General features: G+C 52.9%; 1 protein-coding gene across 9 annotated transcripts in view; it reads right to left on the bottom strand.

The window, feature by feature from the left end:
- NIN (ninein) overlaps positions 1 to 22956 on the bottom strand; it is a 65503-nt gene that overhangs the window by 36851 nt on the left and 5696 nt on the right. For all 9 annotated transcript variants that reach the window (XR_005105224.1, XM_037393930.1, XM_037393931.1 and 6 more), the window contains exons 2-6: positions 22322 to 22525; positions 16080 to 16161; positions 8433 to 8602; positions 2713 to 2752; positions 1165 to 1355 (exon numbers count right to left, since the gene is read on the bottom strand). Coding sequence is in view for 8 of the 9 variants with exons in the window: in XM_037393930.1 (XP_037249827.1) it covers positions 1165 to 1355; positions 2713 to 2752; positions 8433 to 8602; positions 16080 to 16161; positions 22322 to 22504 (666 nt within the window). In the remaining variant the exon portion in view is untranslated. The remainder of the gene's footprint in view (positions 1 to 1164; positions 1356 to 2712; positions 2753 to 8432; positions 8603 to 16079; positions 16162 to 22321; positions 22526 to 22956) is intronic.

Raw genomic sequence — 22956 nt, forward strand, 5'->3', positions numbered from 1 at the left:
GTCAAAACCACCACTGTAACAATTTGGCAGAGGAGAAAACAACCTATTCCCAAGGCTCAACAAAAAACCACAACCAAAACCCAAAACCAACCCCCCCAAAAAAACACCAAACCTACAAAAAACAAAGAAAAAAGGCAAAGCAAGAGTGACCTGGTCCACTGCATCGGCCTAACACTAGTACAGCAACCTTCACACAGAAAATTGCAGAACCACATACACTACAAAAACCCTGCCTGTAAAACCATGTAAGCTCCTGGTTGTCTTGGAGCCTCCATTTTGCAAGGCAGCATGAAAAAACCCTCATTTCATCCTGTTCTCTGGACAGGGTGACCTCAGGAATTCACTGCAAGGTAGCAAGCCAGACGCCAAAACCCCAGCAGCTTGAAGCAACCAAGCAAAAAAACTATAGTAAGACACTGCAAGGTTATAAAAAAACCCCTGTTTTATGCTTCAGGGCAGTCTGCTTTCTGAAAAGCAAGACCAACCTTACTAGCACCAGAGATGTTAAGATTAGTTCCTTCCTACTTCTTTGTCTACAGTTTATTTTCTTTGTTTTCTGCCTTAATACCCTGAAAACATTCTTGCTGCAAAGGAATACCTGCTCAAAAACATGTTTTACAAAAGAAATTATTACAAGCCACGTTATTTTACTATGCGAAACAGTCTGATTTTTTCTATAAAACCAAACCCTGAATTGACAAGGATCTTTTTTGCTAAAACAATAATTTTCTCGGAGACTCCTCCTGCAGGACAGGAACAGTGCACAGGCCCTCACAAAGTCAAAAGCTATCATCTATGAATATTTTAACCCGTATTTACTGTCTAGCTAGAAGATTTCTGGGATTAAGGAGGCATGCTTGGAATCTAGGATATTTTTTTAAATTCCAGTTTACTCTGCAATTGCATGAGAAGACACGCACGCTGCAGTGTCAGTAAGGCTGGCAGCTGCCTTCGCTAGAGCAGCCTCCCACGTCTGATGGTTTGACACCAACAACCTTGCTGGAAAGCTGCAAGACGGAGCTGAAAACTGCTTTCCAAGGAGCGACCTGTCAACCAGCACTTGTGCTTTAGGCTTGTGGTCAGCCACAGGACGGACTTTGGGGGAGCCAGGATAAACCCCAGGTGCATGCTCTGGTGCGAGCGGGTCTGTACGTGGCCACTCACCTCCCCAGCTGCTGTTCGGAGCCCATATTGCTCACAAATGGAAACAAGTTTTTTCCTGTTCAGGTGGCCATCTCTGGTGATGCCGAGGTGCTCGCAGACCTCCTGCAGTTTCTCCTCTATCCAGTCCGGGCTGGGCAGCGAGGCACTGGGGGAGGCATTCAGGTCATCTGGGTTCCAGAAGCGCAGCTGCCCTGGAAACAGGGGAAAACTGCTCTGGTTTCTGCCCATCCACTGCCCACGAGAGACCACCAGAAGACCTGGAGGTTTTGTACATCACAGGGGACTCACTACTGCAGTGGGCAGAGCCTCCCTCCTTGCTCATCAGCCCCACAGGACCATTTGCTTTACCTCATCCTGCACAGAGCCCACTTGTAATTTTGGGGTATGGCTACCAGCACCAGCGTGGCTATGGGACCACACCAGAGGGAACAGATCCTGCTCAGCATTCAGTTCATGTGTGCCACCACAGGTAAGGGAACCCTGCACCCAGGCATGACGTGAGCTACAGTCAGGACCGCAGCCAGGAGGACCTCCAGGGACATGGATGAGTCTGACAGCCAATGTGGGCTGGCAGCCAGGGAAAGCGCAGTCCTGCCACCTCAGCTGTTGGCACGGATGGAGACAGGACCCCTCCTGTTTTGGGCAGTTATGGAATCAAGGGAGAGGACCGAGCAAGGTGCATCCATATACGCCTTGACCAGGTCAAGAACTCCAGTGGTTGCCTGCCTCCATAAGTGTCACCCGCCAGGTGGAGCTGCCTAAACTCCCATCCCCTTTGAATGTAAACTGTAGGGTATGTTTTGATCTAAGTACTTGCAAACACTCCTTCAGGCGAAGAATAAAAAAAACCAATAACCTTCAGCTGAACACATTTCCTCTACCTCCAGCAAATGCCTGGAATGCAGTCGCACCCAGCTGGAAATGCCTGCAGAGCACTAGACACAAGCCAGAGCATGCTCAGCTGCAAGGCCACCGCCTTGCCCCCGCCACCTCATCCCAGGGCTGGAAAAGTGACTTTTGGAGGAAAAAAAATTGGTCCCTTTAGATAGGGTAGGGGTTAGAGAGCAGCTGAAATATGGAAGAGGTGTTGAAGTGATTAAAAGCTGCATGGCTTTGCGTGCCAGACAGTCACCCCGGGGGTCACCCCGCTCTCCTTTACAGGACAATTAGGAAACATTTAATGACCGGTCCATGCTGACATCTAGTGCCCAGGTGCTCCACTGCAGCCAGCAGCCCTCAGGGCAGGAGCAGGGACCAGGACCAGCCCTGGCTGCTGAGGCCAGGGAGAGCAGGAGCATCTGCAGCAGGACGAAATGAGAGCAGGGAGGGTGAGGCCAAGACTGTGCCCTCCAAGGAGCCCCGCTTTAGCTTTCTCCCCCAGCTTGGGGCTTGCTTGCCCCACGTGCACCTTCCTGAGCTCTGCACCATGCCAGGCTGGGACTGTTCAGCACACCCAGCTAGCCTGAGACCATCTTGGTGTGCTCCTCTGATTCACCTTCGAAGCTGAAAAGAAAATAAGCACACACAAATGCTGCTGTTTGCTCTTACCCTCGGCCTCGTACTCCTCGCTGTCTCTAGTCTTCCAGTGCTGGGGAGAAAACGAAAGGTCCTCAAGTTATTACTATTGTAAGACATCATCCATATGAAAGAGACTCTGCGATCAACATTGAACAGGCTACATAGCTCCAGCAATGCTGCAAGGCTTTCATCTCCCGGCTCCCCACAGGCTGGGCTGGCAGTCCATGGCTCTTTGATGCTGCCTTTTTCTGGCACACAAGGTTCTTCGGTGGGGATAGACCACAGCTGCAGCAAGAAACGCCTAAACCCTGCAAATGACCCACGAGAGGTGACAGATCAGAGTCCAGCAGATTGATGGGGAGGTCGGGAGGAAGAGATTTGCCCTCCAAGCAAACCATGCTGCTTGTCTTAGAGGTATCAGTGGGTGAGATGATGAGAATGCAGGGAAGATCATGGGTTGCATAGAGCCACCACCTAAATTTGGGTTATCCTTTCCTTCCAGCACCCTATTTTCCCATTGCAGAAATGGAAACTACTACCCACAGACCGCATGTGTCTTGCGCGCAGCCAGCCTGCAAGCTGGGACATGAGCAATAGCGCTCCAAGTCTCAAGCATCCCCATTATGGGCAACGCCTGGAAGAAACTCGCGTGGCACACCACCATCCCACAGCCCCTCTGCGGGCAACTGCACATCGGCCACACCAGCTGCAGGGCCCAGGCACCAGCGCACACATGTCCATGGCAAGTAATAAAGCTGCAGTGAGCCCATTTATGTGAGCATGATGGGGCCACCCGCTCCCAGAACATGCATGATCTGGGAAACAAAATGTTTGCTGCTTTATGCTTTCCCTTTCGACAAGGGGCACCCAGCTGCCTGGGGAGCCCAGCAGCCTGCGCTTGGCCAAGCACACTCCAAAACACCTCCACTAACTGCATCTTGAGATCAGGAGGCAGAGCTGTGCTGCCGGCAAGCTCTCCGCTGAGCTAGCTAGAGAAAAACCACAAGCATGCTCTTTGCTGGTCTTAAGCCATCCCGCTTCCTCTGTGGCAATACCACCTCAGGTCAGGTGGCACCAGAGCAGGGCAGAAGTACGTTGTTTAAAGTGATTTCCTCATGTATTACATGCTGTCTTGTCTACACTACCCTTGTACCAGCTGAGGGTATTTACTCACACGTGATGCTCAGCAATATTAACTTCTGGTTTAGCAGCGGTGTTGGCAGATGTTATGTCTCCACCGTTACAAGTGGATACTTCTGCATGCACGTGACTGATGGATTTGAAGCCAAAGTCACCCAGGACGTAAAGAGGCTCTAAATCATCATATAAAAGTTCAGTAAGTCTCATTCAGATTACAGCTAAAAGCCATTAATCTACAACGTTACCATGGAAACTGGATTAGGTCACTGGACTTTTTTTAGCTCTGCTCCCATTTCATCTGCCGGACCAGGCAAGGGCTGTCGGCTGCTGCAGCATCTCAACGTACCCTTCTGCTTTTTGGGAGAGTCACAGGGCAGGAATTGGGGATGGCCTCGGATGAAGCAGGGCTTAACCTTTGCTGGAATTCCCAGGCAGGCTGCAGGCAAAAATCTGGAACGAACATCCAGCAAAGCTGCATGCTCTGGAAAAAGCCAAGAACATATATAACACTGCACCAGAAAGATGCAGATTTTGGCCCAAACAAGTGCTGCCCTGCTAGCACCACCACCGAGGTGTTCATGCGGCAGATTTCTAGTTTGCCTGATAAACCATCTGGGTAAGCCCGCAAAAAGCAGGAGCTGAGGCAACAGGTATCGTCAAATTGCCATCTGCAAAGGCAGAAAACAACCTGTGTTGCCCCAAATGCATGAGCTGATACCAGCCCAGCCCCAAGTGTCTGTACATCTGCAGTGGCCAACTTTGTGCCGAGAGATGTCTTCGGGTGCCAGACAGGGCTACCACCCTGCGACCACTCGTCCTTGGAGGGTGGATGCTGAGGGAATCTGAGCAGCGATGCTCAGAAGAGGGATCCACTCTGTGTCCAAGTCTTTTTGCACAAGCAATGTATATATTTTTTTATATAGAATCAGATCGAAACCATTTAGCACCAAACCCTCTCAACTTCAAGCCTTGCCTCAAAACCAAGAACCCCAAACTGCAGCACATGGTAACTCCACAAACACCAGCAAGCTGAAGAGGCTGAATATAGCCCAGGGTGGGTGGGCTGGTAACCCACCAACAGCAACCCCGGGGAGCTCGTGTGACCTCCCTCCCCGTGCCGGGGCCCTGCTGCGGAGGGCTCGGGGTCCCTTTGTGCAGTGGGGGCTTGGGGTCGGCCACCGCCGGTGGGAGGACAAAGGGGGGCCAGGGTGGGCGTGGAGGGTCGGTGCATCCCAGTGTCAGGCACGGCATTGTTTCCCTGGCCCCAGTGGTGCTACAGCTGGATGCGGGTCACACACTTATCGGCGGGCTGCGGGCGGGAGCGGAGATCCCAGGAATGTGTTATTATTTGGGCAGGCGCGTGCTTGGCCAGGCTGAGGAGCAGATGGCCAGGGCTTTCAATGCTCGCCGCCCTCCAACTCAGGTCCCGGTGAGCATCTGCAGCCTGTGCTGTTTGCTTGCAGTGGCCTCTCCCCATAATAAGGCAGCAACCTCTCCCCCCCTGCCATCTGCTTCAGCAAGACAGACCTTTGTTCTCCACCAGAATATATTGCTAATTAAAATGACGATCAGGAGTACACGCTGAGCCTGTTAGGCTTCGCACGCGGCAAGGTGAGCCTTTGCACCAATGCTGATGGCCCCCATTTTTCCCCTCCCTGCATGCTGGCCCCGAAATCAGTCCCCTGGTCTGAGCAGCCAGAGCAGAGCCCACTGAACAACGGCGAATCTCCACACCCCACTTTGCCAGTTGCCTTCAGCTGCAAAGCACCAGAGTCCCATCAATAATACACTTTTGCAGGGAGCAAGTGCTGAGCTGTTATCCGCACATCCTGGCTTCAGAGGACAGCTGCACTTTGGGAGTCTCACATTTGTGCCTCGAGGACCTGAAGACAAGGAGTTTCAGCCTGACTGCCCCAGGTTTTGCTCTGAGAGGCCATGTCACACTGGCAAACCCCTCTATGCAGAAGCAAACACATAGATGTCCGGGGAGCGAGTGGCTTTGGTGGGACAGAGCTGGGATGTGACAGCAGTTTCTACAGCCTGCAAGTAGGAGGGACCTTCCCCCGTGCAGAGCCACCAGCTGGGAAAGGGGAGATGACAGATACCCTGCACTGAGGTTTGGAAGTCAGTGTGGCCTTAAGACTGGCCACACCTGGCTGTGTCCCCAGGGGTGCGCTGCTGGGAACCCATGAGCTACCCTACCACCAGCCTGGGGTTGGTACCCCATGGCCACCAAACCTGCTCCCCATCCCAACCCTGCACCACCAGCACTGAGCAGATCATCATCAGGTGTAACACAAGGCAAAAAGGAAATGAAAGCAAGGTCACAGTGCTTCCCAAGGCCACCAAGATCCATCACCTGTATTCAAAGTTTAGGACAAAAGCTCAAGCGGTAGCTGGGGTGCGATATGCCCAGCTTAAACCACCACAAACTTTCACATTGCGTTTCTAGGTGCTTTCATGGTCTGTTAGCATCACATCCATAAAGCTGCCAGAACCACTCATTTCTCATCACCCATTAGCCTTGTAGCATCCGTGGGGACAAATTCATGTGGGTTGGAGGGAACCTTGGGATCCCTATACCACCCTCTGCTCACAGCAGGGTCAACACTGAATTCGGACCCACCTGCTCAGGACTTTGTCCAGTGGCACTTTGAAAGCCACTGGGGATGGAGGTCAACGGAGACTCTCTGGGCAGCTGATCCCACGCACAGACCAGCCCTCCGTAAACATGAGGAGAGGGTAGAGACGAGAAGGGGAAGGAAGCCTCTCAGACAGAGCCTGAGACCTTTTAATTGGCACCGGTTGAAAGAAAACACCAATTAAGCCACACTGCCCCAGTTCTCAGGCCAGCAAAACACCCTGGGCTGGAGGCAGGCTTGCCAAGCACAGGCAGCAGCATGTTTATACACACAACAGGAGAAAACTGGGCAAAGGCTGTTAGTTGTGCCGAGCCACAAGTCGTCAATGCATCAGGAGTCTCCAGCACTGCCCAGCCTTTCAGCCCTGGGACCCCCCCCAAGATACATTCAAGCAACTAATTTCTATGCACACCAAGATAATCTCTTAGACACAAGACAGTAATGTTGATGAAGTTGGAAGGTGGGGATTTTACAAGTTTAGCCTCGTTTTTCCTTACACTGCAAGAGAATTAACCATCCCATCCGCCCCAAAAAGGTGCAACAAGGGGTTCCCACCAGGAGATTGATTCAGCCAACTGTGAGCACAGCATGGTTATGTACCAGTTGAATTAATTGACTGACCTTGTTAATAGACTACCTTTTTACACCTCCTTGACAGCTAAAACAAAGGAGTAAGATTAGAGCAGCCTCTTTCACCAAGGGCATTGCTTCCCTGGGGGTTGTGGGCAGATTAACATTGATTTCAAGGTCAGGGCAGCCCATGTGGCCAGCACCAGGAGATGGATGAGCAACCCCATGGCAGTGAGCAAAGGTTACTGAGAACAGTGCAAAGAAGCTGGTTCTGGTGGAAAGGTTTTTTTCGAGGTTTGTTTTTCTATTTTATTTTTAAGCTCAGCTTCATAGAAATAACACTGGGAACCTGGAACCCTTGGTTCTCCATGCAGGGTTCAGTATCCTCCTGCACATCCCCCCCTCCCCCTGGCATCTCTAGGAAAGCACAAGTGAAGCCAGGAGACAGAGGAGGGGGAGAAAGCACCAGCGTTTCTCCTTCCCACTGGAAAACTCCCACTGCGTGCTCCTGAACATACAACAGTGAATCAACAATACTTGGCAAACTGGGGCAGACTGGAACGAGCCCAGCTCCGGGAAACACTGCTGTGGCCGTATGCTAACACACACCACCAAACCCAACTACTCTCCACCTTTTGCTTTTCTGTTCTGGAGAAGCCAGAGGAGATTCTGGAGTTGAAAGCACCAGCACAAAGAGAGCCACAAATTTTGATCACAAAAGTGGGGGGAAAGGAAATACCTGGATTTTTGAGCAAGCGTACGTACAAGCATACATGGGGCATGGGGGATGCCAAGAGCTGCGCAGCTCCCAGGGCTGCTGGTCTTTTGCTTTGGTGCAGAGGCATGCAAGGCTTTTGCTGGGAACATAAAAAGCATAAGACCAAAAGGAGAAGTCGGTGGCTCTGGATTTAGGGCACCGTCTTGAGGCAGCCGCCTGCTGCAGAGCTCTGCTGCTCACCACCCCTCTTTCCCCATCCCCTCAGCGAGAGTGTGCCGGAGCCAAAGCCGAGATTTTGCAGATGAGCTAATAGATGAGGACGTGCTCCTTCTGCTTGCTTAGCTCCCAGCCCACACTTCGTTAGCCATGGAGGCAGCATTACAGCCCTCACTTAATTGCTGGCCGGCACTGCAGCCAGGAGCGCAGAACCGGCACCCACTGCCATGAGCTCGGTGCGCCCCCCGCTTCCCATGGCAGCATGCCTGCAGCCAGGAATTTGGGGCTGCAACAAGGCAAGTGCCACCTGGCACAGCTGATCCCTGGGGACAGGCAAGGAGAGCAGCCATTGCTTTTGCTGGCAAAGGCCCCAAGGATGTCCAACCCACCTTAGGATGGTGTGGGGACCAGTGATGTTGGGGGGGCAACAAGCCCACCCCAGCACCCGGCCCCTTGCCGCTCACCTCCTCGCAGGCGCTGGAGGCGATGTGTGGGGGACATGCTTCCTCGCTTAGCGGCTCGATGACTGTCACCTCGGTAAAGTCCTCCACCGACTCCTGGAACTCCGGCAGGGACCGCCGGCCGTAGCGTTTGCCGCCTTTGATGTACTTGGGCTGCGCTTCTGGGGAAGAGTCTGTGAAGTTCAAGAACAAAGCACACAGTGACATAAGTTTTGCAGATCTGGCTCCTGGGTTGCAGGGCTGGCTCGGTCACAGCCTTTCCAGCACCGAATTGCCACCACCATTCCCCCCGGGCAGGCACCAGTGGCTGCCTCTTCCCAGGACCACTGCCCTCACTGTGGCATTGGGCCTGATGGAATGGAACTGGTCCTGCTCCAAAAAATGATATCAGGGCTCCATTTTCCTCACCCCTCCTCAATTCCCAGATCAAGTTTGCTCCATTAACAAGCTAGAGGGAAAAAAAATCCTCAACCTTGCAAACAGCCTCAGACAGAAAGTCCATTAGGTCTCTCCTCTTTGCACTAATCTTCATTACCAACGATGGGCAGGTTTAATTAGGGACAGCGTTGCACTTAAGTAGCTCAAGTCTCCAGATTACGCAGACACCTGGGTGACTGCCGCTGCTTTCGGTGGATTTAAATCACAGCTTGATGGAAAGCGTGAAAACTACCAGGCAAGTGGAAAAAAATTGGGCAAGTTTGGAGGCTAATATCTCCCGGGGGCTGACACAAGCAGCTGATCTGGACGACGGTGGGGCAGTTCCCAGTTTGTGCTGCACAACTAATGCCAACTGCAAGATCTAAATAACCCTTTGGAGTTGTCATCTAATTACAGGGGGCTCCGGTTGCATTCCCCGGCTCCAGCTTCCTGCAGCAAGCTCCTGCCTTCGGGGACTGAATTATCCAGGAGCACTTACAGACAGGGATAAAAAAAAAATAAAAAAGAAAAAAGCACATTTTGGGCTATTTTCAGTGAGAATCATCTGACATCTGGAGCAGGGGGCAAATTAAACAGAGGACCAAATTAGCCAGGGATTCAATTAGGGAAAGGCTCTCCACCACGCTTTGTTTCAGTGTTTGCTAACCTTACCATTGAAAACCCCCAGGACTTGATCATCTTTATTTTCCGCCACTTGCAGCATGCCGAGGCGGTGGCAAGAGCAGCAGCTTTTTAAAATTTTATTTGCAGAACGCTCTGGTACAAAAAATAAATGCAGGAGTGCAATACTAATAAGGCGCAAGGAAGCTGTTCAATCATTGACAAATGGTACACGGAAAGCAGCGGGTCTCTAAACCCCCCTGCCCAAATGCCTCCTTGGATAATATTCCTTTAGATATGGAAGAAGGCTTCAAGCTTGTTAGAGGAAAAATATTCTGCAACTTAGCTATGCAATGAATTATAAAATACACAGGACTAGGAGTCCTTTGATTCCTCCAGCCTTGCACTCCATCCATCCATATTGCAGCTCTAGGGAACAAACCCGGCGCCTGTGTTTGAACAAGGCCATTTTAACAAGATTTGCTGCAGCTGGGACTCCCACATGAAAGTTGTGTGATGAAGTGCGCCGATAGAAAAATCACAATGAGACAGGCTGATTAAGTAAGAGCCTGAGAACAAAAGCAAACCTTATCACTCCTATTAAAGCCTGCCCGGTGGTGAACAATCTCCATCGAGCAGCTCTCTCTGAAATGCTAATATTTGTGGCTACTCATTCACCCATTTATTTTCTCTCTGCGACCCCCCCCCCACACACACACACACTTGCAGAAGAAAGCTGGGGGGGCTTTGTGGCTTTTTTCTTTTTTATGCTAGCTTTTTTTTTTTAGAAATATTTTTTTCCTCCTCCAAGACAGACACACACCTCCATGCCCATCTGCCTTCGGAAAGATGGGGGCGGGGGGGGAGGGGGGGAGGGGGGGTGGGAAGGAAGCCATAATTTAGCAATAATGAAGTTATGGCTGAATTTCCTTCTGGATTTCCCAATGCTCAGAGGAGTCCTGTTCCCAACCCCCACCCCTACAGCGAGTCTAACAACTGCTGCAGCTGAAAATCCAGCTGTATACGGGAACACGTATGTGCCCTCACTGTGCCACCCTGCAAGCGCTTTAAGGGCAAGCGGGAAACAGGAGCGTCTCTCTCTTTCTGTGTTTTAGGCATCTCGAGGCTGACAGCCGATTCCTCACTCTCCTCTTTGCTCTGTGCACCTGCCTGCTTGTTTCTCCCTTGAGTTAAAAAACTGTGAAGCCTGAGAACACCCCTGGGAGGGAAAGGTGACCCTCCACAGTTTGACAAGAGCAGAACGTTTGGCTCCTGCCTTGCAAAGCTCTGACTCTGAAACTGGCTGTGCCCAAGCCCAGCTACCTAGGGCATCCCAGCTCAGGCACCCCAAAATCCCATTTCCAGAGCCAGGGTGCTTTTGTTAACACTGGGTTACAGCTCTTCCCCTGCAATCCCCCCGCCATGCACCTTCACAGCACTGGCCATGGGGTGCACAGCGCAGAACAAAGCCCTCACATTACAGGACCACAGGGGCCACACCAGCATAAGGGACCGCATCCTGCAGCCCCATCCCTGGGAGCAGGGAGCTGTGTCCTTTGCAGAAAGCACCATGTACCACCATCTCCAGAGCAGGTGTGCATGGATACCCCCCTCTAAGCCCCTCCACCCTCCTGCCTTCCCAACCCAACCCCCCAGCCAAGCAGCTGGTGCCCTTGATGCTCCCACCACCCCAGTACTCAGAGACAGCTGAGCGCGCACACACCAGCAAAAAGCAGCAACCCATGCTCCCCAAATGCAGAAAATTCACTGATGAGCTGAACAGAGTTTCTCATTTCCAGCCAAAACTGCTGAGGAAGGATGGAAAGAGCTGCTCAACCCACACGTGCTTTCAAAGGCACATGAGGAAACAGGAGGAAGATATCAAAAAAAAAATTAAAAAATGAAAGCTTTCAGTGAAGTAGGTACCCATGAGATAGCCTTGTGTGCTATTTATCCCAAACCCTGTACAGTATACCCTGTACTGAACACTGAGGGGAGGCTGCTCTTGCTCGCGCCTGACCTCTGGTACTCGCTTCTGCAACCAGCTACAAGGCGAGATGCTGCTCCTCATAGACCCTTGCTATTGTGAGCCTGACAAGCCGCCAAGAAAGGGAAAAATAATAAAAAAAAAAAGGTTGAACCCTCCCTGCTTCCTACAGCCCGCAGCAACACACAGGCTTAGCAAAACACACACTCCAGCGCTGGTGCCTAATTAGACACTGGGGTCTGATCCGCCCCCCTGAACTGCCCCTATGCTGGGGGCAAGAGCCAGAGCTGCCAAGACAGCAAAGCTCTCACGTTCCTGTCCTGCTGCTTGTGGGGGCTGTGCCCCCCCCAAAAGTGTCCCCTGAAAAAAAAAACAAAAACCAGAACCCAAAATGTGCATTTCACAAGAAACCCCCCTCCCCGATATAAGCGCTGCAGACAGAAGCCATCAATTCCCCGGCTTGCCCTGATCCATCTCGGCAGTTAAATGTCTCCACGGTTAGAGATTTACACTTGATTTTCTGCCTTTCTGCACTAGATAAGTAATTTCAAAATCCTGCTCTGCCCTGAGACACTGGGGGGGGGGGGGCTCCCCTTGATGGCAAGCGGCATTTTCCTGGGCCCAGCATCAAAGCCATTGAGCACAGACAAAAGAGGTTTTAGAGAAGACCCTCGCCCCGCAGACCTGTCGTTTAGAGGCAAAATTAATTTCTTTGCTGCTTAAGATTTGGAAGGGAGAGATGCTCCTTGCAGCAGCAGGCAGCCAACTGCTGGGCAAAGCGCATCGCAACTAGGATCTGCTAAATCCTAATCCCTCGGGACACCAGGTACTGCTGAGCTCCTCCCAGTCCCCATTTCACACTTCAGGCTCAGCAGCAGAGGTGGAGAGGATCAGTGGCTGGGTCACCACAGCCCCAAAATCAATGCATTTTGGCCCAGAGGCATCGCCTGTGCCTAAACCAGCCCTGTCTGGACAGGGACGCTGGTTTTATACCTGTGCCCACCCAGGCGGGCTTGTGGGGCGGGAGCCTGACCTTAGCCACGTGAGCAATGCTTCCCCCATGGGAACCTTTGTCCCCAAGGGCATCATCCCCACCAGCTCCTCTTTGGGAGGGCAGTTCTGTTATCTCCATGTGCTGGGAAAGAAAATAAAAAACCCAACAGCCCCTTGTGACTGCAGGGAGGATGGCGTCAAACTGCTCTTTAATTTATCCTGGGTGTTCCCATAATCCTGCGCTCCACCCCAGTAATCCCTCCCTAACCAGGATTCCAACTCAGAGCTGACTATTTGCCATAACGGGGAGGAAAAAAGCCTGATTTCTACCTTCCCACCCCCCAATCACCCACAGTAATGATTATTTTTTTCTTCCCCCTCTGCCTTAAATCTATTTTATTATCCCCAGACCAGTGCTCTGTCAGGGCTGGCTTTCACCTGCCCTGTGGTTTTGTCTTTCATACCCCCTTTTTTAAAAATATATATATATAACATATATATGTAGGGGTTTTATTATTACCCTCTCACTGCTATTGACCCATGGACAAAGAGCATTGGCAGCAGCACCCCCAGCCTGGGTTCCAGGGGGCTCACTCAGCCCCCGGCCCTGCAGCAGCATCTCTCCAGAGCACCAAACCCCGGTGATTTGGGCTGCAATTTATCCACAGGCACCACCTTTGTCAGGCAGCTCTGCAAAGGCTGACAGGTCTCCCCAGCTTTGCAGGAGCTAAAATAACCACTAAAACTAGCACTATTTTCTGCTTTTCCCAGTGTGTCCCCATTCCTCACCCAGCAATGCCACTGCCCAGCAGAGCTAGGGGTTGCCCAGCCAGCTGATGCTCTGGTTTGCAGCTGGGTCTGTGTCCCCACACCACCATCCTCGGGGGGACACTGCTGCCAACAGCAGTGCTGGGAACTCTGCCTGCCTTGGTTTGCAGGGCTGCTTCCCAGGCAAAGTGCCCACAGCATGCCAGGACCATCCGCCCTGCCAGTCTTCACTTCGGAAAGGGAATTCAGCTGCTTTGCCAAGAAAAAATAATGAATGTATCAGCTGCTCTCTGCAAGCCTGAGTGCCTCTCCCACCTGCTGCTTCCTCCCCAAACCGGGAAACCCCATCAGTCACTTCTGCAGGAACTGCTCTTGCATCCCATGGCCACTTTGGTTCCTTGTCCCAGTCCCTGGGTCCCACTGTGACCCCACGGGCTGCCCTGGCACCCGCAGGCTCCTTGTGCCGAGCTGTCCTCCCTGAGCCTGACTGCACTGCGCCCACGGGGACCACGATGCTGTGCCCTGTGGGGTCCCCTGGGCCGCGTCGGGGCTGCAGGGGAGCAGCTGGTTCGAAGACACAAGCCCTCCGGTCACTCACAGACCCCAGGGACCTTCCCATTGCCCAAGTCCCCAGGTAAAACCACAGCACCAAGGCACACGGCTGCTGCCTCGCACAGCAAACTCTGCTGATGCAAACAGCCGTAAAATCCATGCACTTTCCCCCTCCTCCAAATTAAATTTTCATTTAAATGATACGATTTAGAGCTCTTAACTCAATTTTTCCCAAGCCCGGGGCAGGCTGTAACACCAGCATTTCCACAGTCACTGACAGTTTGACACCAACAGCACAAAGCAGCTTGTTCTCCAAATCTCAAGTTTGATCTAAATTAAAAGAAGCAAAGACTTTGGCATTAACCGACCTGTCAAAACTCATTAAAAATAAATGCCTCCCAGGCTTGCCCAGCGCAGGCTCCCTACCTGCACCGCATGCCCTTTGATTACCTGCCATGCAAAACTCAGCTGACAAACGTGTCCCCAAGGAGGGCTCTCCCGGTCCAGCACAGCCTCTTCCCAGCTGCACTTGTAATTTCCCCTGCGATAACCCCAAATTTAGCCCTTTCTAGAAGATTTATTTATATTTAAATCAAGCCAGAGCTTCTCAGCCATATGATTCCCCAGTAAATGCAGAGTGCTGGATTAGTTCTGGTTCGCTGGGGTGCTGGGGCTGCCTCCCACTCCATGCAGCTCCTCTCCAGAGGGACTGGAAGGAACTGCAGCAGACCCGACCCCTTGCCAGGCACCGGCCAAGCTCCCCCCTCGCTCCTGAGCACCACTGACCTGTGCTGGGAAAGTGCGTTAAGGGATGTGGGGTGCAAGAACTGTCATTGCCCACCTCCTTCTAAGCATTAAGAGCTTTGAAAATGAGGGGTGGGGGGAAAAAAAAAAAATAATCCTTCAACTGCATCTCTTGGGACCTGTGGGTTTTACAGCTTATTTAAAGGGGAAAGTTCTAATTTTGCTGACAGGCTGCATTGCCCAGTGCGGGATGCTCCAGCTGAGATTGATGCCCCAGGAGAAGAAACCTGGAGTTGCCCCTCTCCCCCCTCACTAAACTGTTTTCTCCTTCAGGGATTTCACGCTCCAGCTGCTCCGAAGGCAGGATTAGGGATTTACATACAGGTGTGACACCAGGCAGATCTCAGCCCCCCCCAACCCCCCCTGTTCCAGCTGCAGGGGCTCAGCCCTCACCCTGCCCCCACACCTCCCCAGTGCTCCCAGCACCACCAGCCCCTCGCGCATGGCAGGAGCAGGGGGCACACCGAAGCTGTGATCCTATTTTCTGCCGAGAGTCTAAAAAGCCACATTTTCAAGGCACACTGAAACAAAGCCAGGAAAAACCAGGACAGCAAGGACTCGCAGAACCCACTGCTTCCTCTGCCCAGCCCCAGCTGGGTCTGGCAGAGGGCTCAGCTTGCTCAGGAGCACCTTTGGGCCAGACTGACCATCCCCTGGGAGAAACACAGTCGCCTCAGGGTAGCTTCCTACAGGACCGAGCTCTCAGACACAAGAACACAGAATGGACTTTAAAAATTAAAAAAAAAAAAAATCAGCGCTAGACAGGAGGAGTATTTCTGTGTCCAGCAGCCCATCTCCAAGAGAAGCTCCGGCAGGGACCTTCCCCTTACAACCTTCACAAACACACAGCAGCACCCAAAGCCAGCACGGGTTTTCGGTAAGGCACTGCTGCCCTCCCAGACAGACCCCATGGAGGCCCAGCAGGAGCACACCGGCTGCAGCCTGGAGCAGGGGGTCCCCGAGGCAAAGCCCCCAAACCCCCCTGGCCAGGCTGGGGCTTCTGAGCCAGCACCGGGGTCACACCACCTCCAGGCCAAAGCACTGGAGCTGAGGCCAAGGGGCTGTGCCAGCCCCAGCCGGGAAAAAGCAACAGCATTAAGGCAGCTATTTGATTGCCTGCCCGTAACTATCTGCTGCAGCTGAGGAGCTCCTCAAGCATCCCCAGCCACCAGGAACCTGGGGTGGAGAGACCTCAGCCCATTTAGCAGCCAGGGGATGTCTCAAGCATCTGAAGTGCAGTTAGCTGTTACACACAGACATCACGTGTCTCTCCAGGCATTTAGATCATGGTAATGGGATATAAATATCTAATAGCTCAGAAAACGCCTTTGTACAAGGCTCCGCAACAGACCTTAACTCTTCCTTTCTCCCTAGCTCTGGGCATCCAAGCAGAAAAGCCCATCTCAGCACCTAAAAAACACTCACTCTTTTAAGTTCCTCTGTGAGAGCCACCCACGTCTGCTTTGCCAAAAAGAAAATGTACTATTTTAGATAATTTCAGTATTTACCTGGTTCTTGGAAGTGCTCTTCATTTGACAAGGTTCTGGATAAGATGAGGATAAGTGCTTCTTTAAATTGATCAAAGTGGACCTGCGCAAAAGAGGAAGAACGGAGGAAATTAAACTGGTGCAGCTGATTAAATATCAGGCCAATAATCCAGCAGGAGGAAGGGCAGCAATGCAAATCACTCGGACCACCCCACCGAAACAAGAGCACGCCTGTGTCTGGCAACAGCCCTGGCAAGGGGCACGAATGGACCTCGGCTTGTTCAGTCTTGGGGCCTGGAGAAATGACAGCAAGCAACGTGAAGACACAGCCCCAGCGTTCTTGAGCACGCAAAAAAACCCGATTGCTATCACAGAACGACTCCGAGCCACTGCTTGAATGCATCGCTTGGGCTTTTCCATCGAGCAAGAAGCTGAAATGATGCACCCAGAGGACCAAGGAGCATCTCCATCACTTGAGATGACCTGGCCAGGGTCAGTGGCTCCTGGTCCTGAGCAATGATTAGATACTCTATTGTGGAAATGCTCCACTGCCCTAATTAAGTTTCAGAAAACACTTTCCAAAGTGGATGGCAGAAAGTTGCACCCTTCCCAGGGCGGCTCTGCCAGCTTCTGCCTACTGCAGCTCCGCAAGAGCTGGACTGGAAATACCATGTCTGGAGTGCACCTATGGGAAAAACAAGGTGGGGTGATCCTGCCACTGGGGGTTTCTCCCCCTTTTCCATCTGTGCCTTCCTGGAAAGCCTCCTGCCTCACCACCATGGACAGTTGCAGAGGGGCTACAGCATCCTTCACAGCTGTGCTGGGGAATGTCAGCAATTCCAGCCGTGGGGGACAGGAACTCTGGGGACAGCTGAGGAAGCTATTTGACATGGGTCAGTAGCAAGGCAGAGCTTGCTGCTACAATTTCTTTTGGCTAAATAAATCTTAGAAAAATTTTTAGCATTGAACAAAAGACTTTGTATTTAAAGAACCCACCAAGGCTGCTCTTGTTGGCAGAGTCAGTTCCTGCGAGTCCAGCACGAAGGGCAGGAGCTGCAGTCAGAGGGGGTTTTAATGCCACTGGGGGAGGCGCAAGTGGCAAAGTTCAGGTCTGAAATTTTCCAGGTTGTTCATGGGGTCGAACCAGCCCACTTACCCTCCCCCACCCCCCCAAAAAAAAACCAAACGAAAAAGTCACAGGCAACATGCTCCCCAACAGGCAGGGAATGACAGTAGAGCTGGGGGGTCAGCCATGGGCCCCCCCCCGCATGCAGGGGAGCACCTCACACTGAAGCTCAGGCAGTGCAAATCACCCCTGCGGTTTTAAACACAGGCTCCACAAGGAATTAAACAGTTAGAAATGTGTTCAAAGAAACTTGTCAGGGATGCCTTCATCTGAATACTAATTGCTGCCATTCATTTCCAAACACTGGTGTACTTCAGGACAGTTTACAGAGATAGGAGAATTTGCCTGATTAAGAAAAATTGACATTTAGAATAAATGAGGAAGAATATAAGATGAGGGTGTTGGAATAACAGGCTCCCTCCCTGTGGGATCTTCTTGGGAATGGAACAGTGGCAGCAGCCATGGGGACAGGCAGAGCCGGTCCCTTGAATGGGTGCTGGGGCTGGGTTCAGATGGGACCTCTTGGCAGCAGGGAAATAGAATAAAAATCACTTTGCATCACTTGTGCAAGCCACACCGAAGGCAGAGTAAAACCAGCTGCACCACTGACACATCACCTGCTCTGGCCAACGAGCCCCGCAACTCCGTGTTTGCCCGACAGCACTAACGAAGGGGAAGATGGAAGAAGGGGCTGACCCCTCACTGCCACAGCTGCACACAGGACAGATGGCTCCGGCACCCAGCCTGCAGAGCTATTTTTACCATGCCACGACACCCAAAGGAGCCCCTGAAGGATGAGGCTGCAGGGCAGGAGGTCGCCATCCTCCAGCCCCCCACCCCAGCACTGTGGTCAGCTGCGCAGCAGGATTTAAAATGCAGATTAGCAGCATACAGAGACACAACAGGCTCGTGGGGGTCCCACGACACATTCTGAGTGGCAGCACCCAGCTCTGTAGGTGTAGCCCGAGCCAGCAGAGCAGGGATATTTTTCTTCAGGAAAATCTCTGGCCCACCCTAAGACCAGACAACCAGAAACACCAGTGCCTGTTTGTGGTGCACATTTGGTGTTGGATGCTGAATGTCCAAAGTACTGCAAGAGTTAGAGAAATGCAACTGTTAAGATTAAAGCTGGGCTCAAGTACAGGCCAGGCAGGGTAGCCTGCAGGACAGCAAAGCCACAAGTCAAGTATCTCATATTTTAAAGAAAGCAATCCTTTGCCGCTGCTCTCCAGCAACGCCCTTGCTCTATACCCCCATCCGATTCAAACACCGGTGTGCATGAGGGCGGATGTGCATCCCCAGGAGATATGGAGCAGGCGATGCCCACACCACGAAGTACCCCACATGGGTGCTTGGTATTGACACACCTCCAACACCCATGTGCTGTTGTGGAGGGTCACACCCCTGCCTGGGAAGCCCGTGCCAGGGAGGCTGTGGGCTCCACGCAAGTGCAAGGGGCACTTCCAGGGATGCAACAGCCCACAGGGGCAAGCACAAGTCCACAGCAACAGCCTTTGATTTCTGCTTAGGGAATATTCCCTGCAAAAGGATGGACCTGGACAGCTCTGAGGAGGAGGGTACTACTAACTGCAGTGATGCGCAAAGCACCGTCTGCTTCTGGAAAACAGCCTCAGACACTCAAACCAATCCAAAAACTTAACAAACACAAGGCAGAAAGTATACAGCAGCAAAACACCATTGCTGTGTTGGAAGTTTAATACTCTTTTCCCTGTGCTTAACTGAATTTGGGTATTTTGGAACAGCCAGCTTGTGCACCTGCTCATGGGGAGCTCAAACAGCAATTTGAGGGCTGACCCAAACCAGCCTGAGCATGGCAAAGCTTGGGAGGCAACAGAACAGTGTGCGCTTGTGCCCACCCAGGGGCATGGAAAAGGGATGGGACACACGTCCCTGCAAACCTCACAGCAAGACCCGGGCTCTGCACAAGGACAATTTTCCCGGAACAAGTAAATTGGAGGCAAACAAGATTAATATGCAGACACAGGCACAGCAAGCCCAGCCCAGCTTCCCCATGGTAATCAGGGACCAACCAAGCTGCCAGCTGCTGAGCAACCCCAGCACCTTAGAGAGATCTTGCCGCCTGCTTTAAAGCAAGTTTCCTATGAAGCTGTGACTTATTAGCACTAGAAAGGGAGCGTGCATGTGCCAAGCTACCTGCTGCTTCTTGCGATTTGTCCCTGCAATGCAAAACAGCAGTCTGCAACCCTGGTCTCTCTGGGACAAGCCAGCAAATCAGTGGCTCCTTCCAGCTCCCTCTCCTTGATCTTCAAGCAGAATCCTTTTCCCAAAGACCTGTCTCTGCTTGCAAACTTCTGGCAGCAGCAGCCAGGACTTTGCAGAAGGTAATATCAGGTGGGAAAGACACAGAAACAGGGTAATCTTGCAACCAAGTCTCCTGCCTGGCATGCAAAAAGCCACTGTGCATTAAGGGCAGCAGTGTCACAGCGGGCTCAGAGGGAATATATTTGCAAGAGGTCACCAGCCAAAGCACTGAAGGGAGCTGAGGAACGAACCCCCATGCCACAGTGTCCTCGCTGCAGGACTGCAAATGCAATCGCACAGGGTGAAACCTGAACTCCCCAGTCCTGCCTGAGGACGCCCACAGAGGACAGTCCTTGTGCAGAGCCCAGAGGTGCCCGACTTGACCCATCTCTGCAAATCATACAGCCGCAGTCATTGCTGCAGCCCATGAGCACTGTCCCCCAGGCAGCACTCCACCTTAGCTGCTAATTAACGGGCACTGCCTCTTGGAGGCCACGCAAGAAGGGCATGCCTGCACGCACCCTCTCCAGCCCGCAGTCACCCGCCCTCAAGTGTGAGGGGCCCAAGGAAACAGACTCCTGAGGAATCCCAGGAATTGCTGCGAGCATCGCCTCCGCACGCAATCCCGTGAGGAAAGCAGTTCTGGGATGGTTTGGTTCTGCCGGGAGCCAGGGCAGGATTTACACCCCCCGGCTGGACCCGGAGGTAGCCTGTCCCTGGTAATCCCTGAAGCATCACACAGAGCAGGGAGAGGGAGGCGGCAGTCCACCACCACCACCACCCCCCTCCCCGATGCCAGCTCAACTCCCGGTCCAACCGAGCAGCCCCATGGCGATGCATTCATCCCCGGAGCAAAGCCCCCAGCACAAAAGCAGGCACGTGGCCCCACCGAGTTGCCCCTCGGCAGACAAAACCGTCCCCACTGGCCCCCTCCCCAGTGCCCTCCCATAAAACCCAGCCCCTGGAAGGGCAGACAAAGGCTGCTCCCACCGCTGAGAGGGACCATCTGCAGCAAGGAGCTGGCAGGGCAGGTGCAAGGAGCCTGGGCTCGGGGAGCAACATGTTTGCTGCTATTCTCCCGACAAGCTCCCTAGGAAACCCAGAGGATTCGATAGCTATTAAACCAGGTTCACGCTTAGACATGGGCCATTGCTGCTGCTAACAAGCACAAATGCCGAGGAGACGGGAGGAAACACAGGAGACAAAGATTATTCTGACATCGAAGTCGCAGGTTGTAAAATGGGGGGGAATGGATTGTAAAAACAGGGGGAATGAAATAAAAATGCTCCTCAGGTCACTCCATACCCTGGGACAGCTTGCAGGGATGGAGCTCCTGGCCAGGACGGGGCCAGTGTGACCCAGCACTCAGGGTGCTTTAGCAGGGGCTTTTTGGTGCCCTTGGGCTGAACATTTATTGCCTTTAACTTAGCCTTCCTCCCACTCCGAGCTGGCCACAGGGGTGAGCACCGTTACCTTAGTTAGCCCTGACCAGCTGCAACAGCCACTGCTTTAATACCACTCTCCTTTTCCTGCTATCCCACCATCCCATGAGCAGCAAAGCCAAGGAACAGCATCCAAGCAGCACAGAAAGTCTCCTGTGCTCAAGCAAATGCCATGCTGCAACTCCAAAGGTCAGAAACCTCCATCTGGATCCATCCATGCTCCAGCACCGCTTTGCTGTCAGCAGAAGAGCTACGGCCCCAGGGCAGGTGAGGAAGAGGAGGCTTTGTTCCTTCAAGGCATTATTTTGTTTTGTCAAAGCTGCAGTTTGATAGGAAATTGGAGTCAGGACAGCTGCTTAGCTCATGTCTACCGAGAGCCCTGGCTGCCCTGCTCTGCATTTTCTGATTTTAATGAGCAGTGATGGGATTTCAGGGTGATTGAGGGAAGCATCCAATGTACTCCAAGCCCAGCGTGCTGAGAAAAAGTAACGCAGGAGCACAAGGACATCCACTCCAAACATGGAGGTCCCCCCAGGGGTGAGCAGCTCCCACATGTAACACTATAGAGGTACAACCACAACTGAAAAATCGCTTTGGAAAGCACGGTGTACTCACTGGCCACAGCTCCCCTCCGCAGGCTAGCAGGACACTGCAGCCTTGCAGAAAGGAGCCATTTGTCCCCAAAAAACTACCCTAGGTGAGTCTGTGACAACCGCAGCCGTGTACGGACACGAACATCAGGTAATGTGGACAAAAGGACTGCTGGAGTTGGACGGTATTCTCTGCTTTAGAGAAACGTGCATGACTGCATGCGGCCCCACCAGTTTAACTACAGCTTAAGTCAACGTAAATCACAGGCTCAAGCCCTGGCTTTAGGTGCCCGTCGCATCCCAAACACTGCAAAGTTTGTGCAAGCACCTGGTGAGCTGGTTCAGGGAGATGACCTGGGTCAGAAGCAGCACCAAGCAGTGCCAGGGGCACGTGTGCTCTGCCAGGCAGCACATGCTGCACCAAACACTGGCATTGGTGCAAGGGCAGTGGGGACCTGGCACTTTGTCTACTCTGGGACACTGGGAAAACACACCCCGCATCAGTGCGATGCCAGCGCACGGGGCTCAGCCTAAAGCGGTGGTCTCAGTTTCAGACAGCCTCCAGTCAGGGAGGACGTGTCAGTGAGTGGTCTCCTTCACTGTTCTCGCTAATCACCCTCTCAGAAGCTGCCCTGTGCCCACCCTGCTGAAGAGAACAGCCACTGCAAGTCCCGCAGCCTGGAGCCTCAGGGATGTTGGATATTCACAAGTTACAGACATTCAGCCCGTTTTCATCACCCTCCCATGCATGCAGGAGCTGCCTGGCATTGCCTTGCTCCCAAAGCCCCATACCCCACCCCCGCAACGTCACCCCAGCCTTACCCTGCCTAGGAGGTTGTCTTGGAGGAGGGTCTGCTGCAGTGCCGGGGCCACCTCCTCCAGGTGCAGCACGTGGCAGAGGTCAGTGAGCTCCTCCTGCCCCAGGGACCCTGTGCCTGTGCTGTCGAAGCTGTCGAAGAGCTCCTTGAGACGAGCTTCATACTGGTCCTGCTCAGCTTCATCCATCCCATAGCCTGCCACGCTCACCTGTCGGGAGAGACGGGGCCAGTGAGCATTGACCACAGCACCCCTGGCATGCAAAAGCAAAAAACCCCAAGGGCTGGTACAGGGGCAGCCCACAAAGCTGTTTGTGGCCATGTTTGCTTGTGTTAAGTGACCCTGGTGCTCTGCCAGTGCTCCAGCCTCTTCTGCCCCACTGGGTGAAGCCAGAAGTTCCACAGCAGAAAGACCAAGGGGGGAAAAAAAGCCTGCAGAGTCAAACCCTCCAAGTGGGGACAGCCCTGGAGGCTGGGGCAGCCCCAGGTTGCACGTCCCTACCTGCCACCTCACCCTGGCTCCACCAGCAGCTCCTTTGGCTCAGCTGGAGCAGCTGAGGTGCCACAGGGGAAAATTGTTCCCTTGAGCTCTGCCGGTTCCCAGGTGTTGCAGGTGATGCTTTGCCTGCCTTGGTGAGAAGG

Source organism: Falco rusticolus, chromosome 7 (genome assembly GCF_015220075.1).
Source record: "Falco rusticolus isolate bFalRus1 chromosome 7, bFalRus1.pri, whole genome shotgun sequence".
NCBI classification, from domain to species: domain Eukaryota; kingdom Metazoa; phylum Chordata; class Aves; order Falconiformes; family Falconidae; genus Falco; species Falco rusticolus.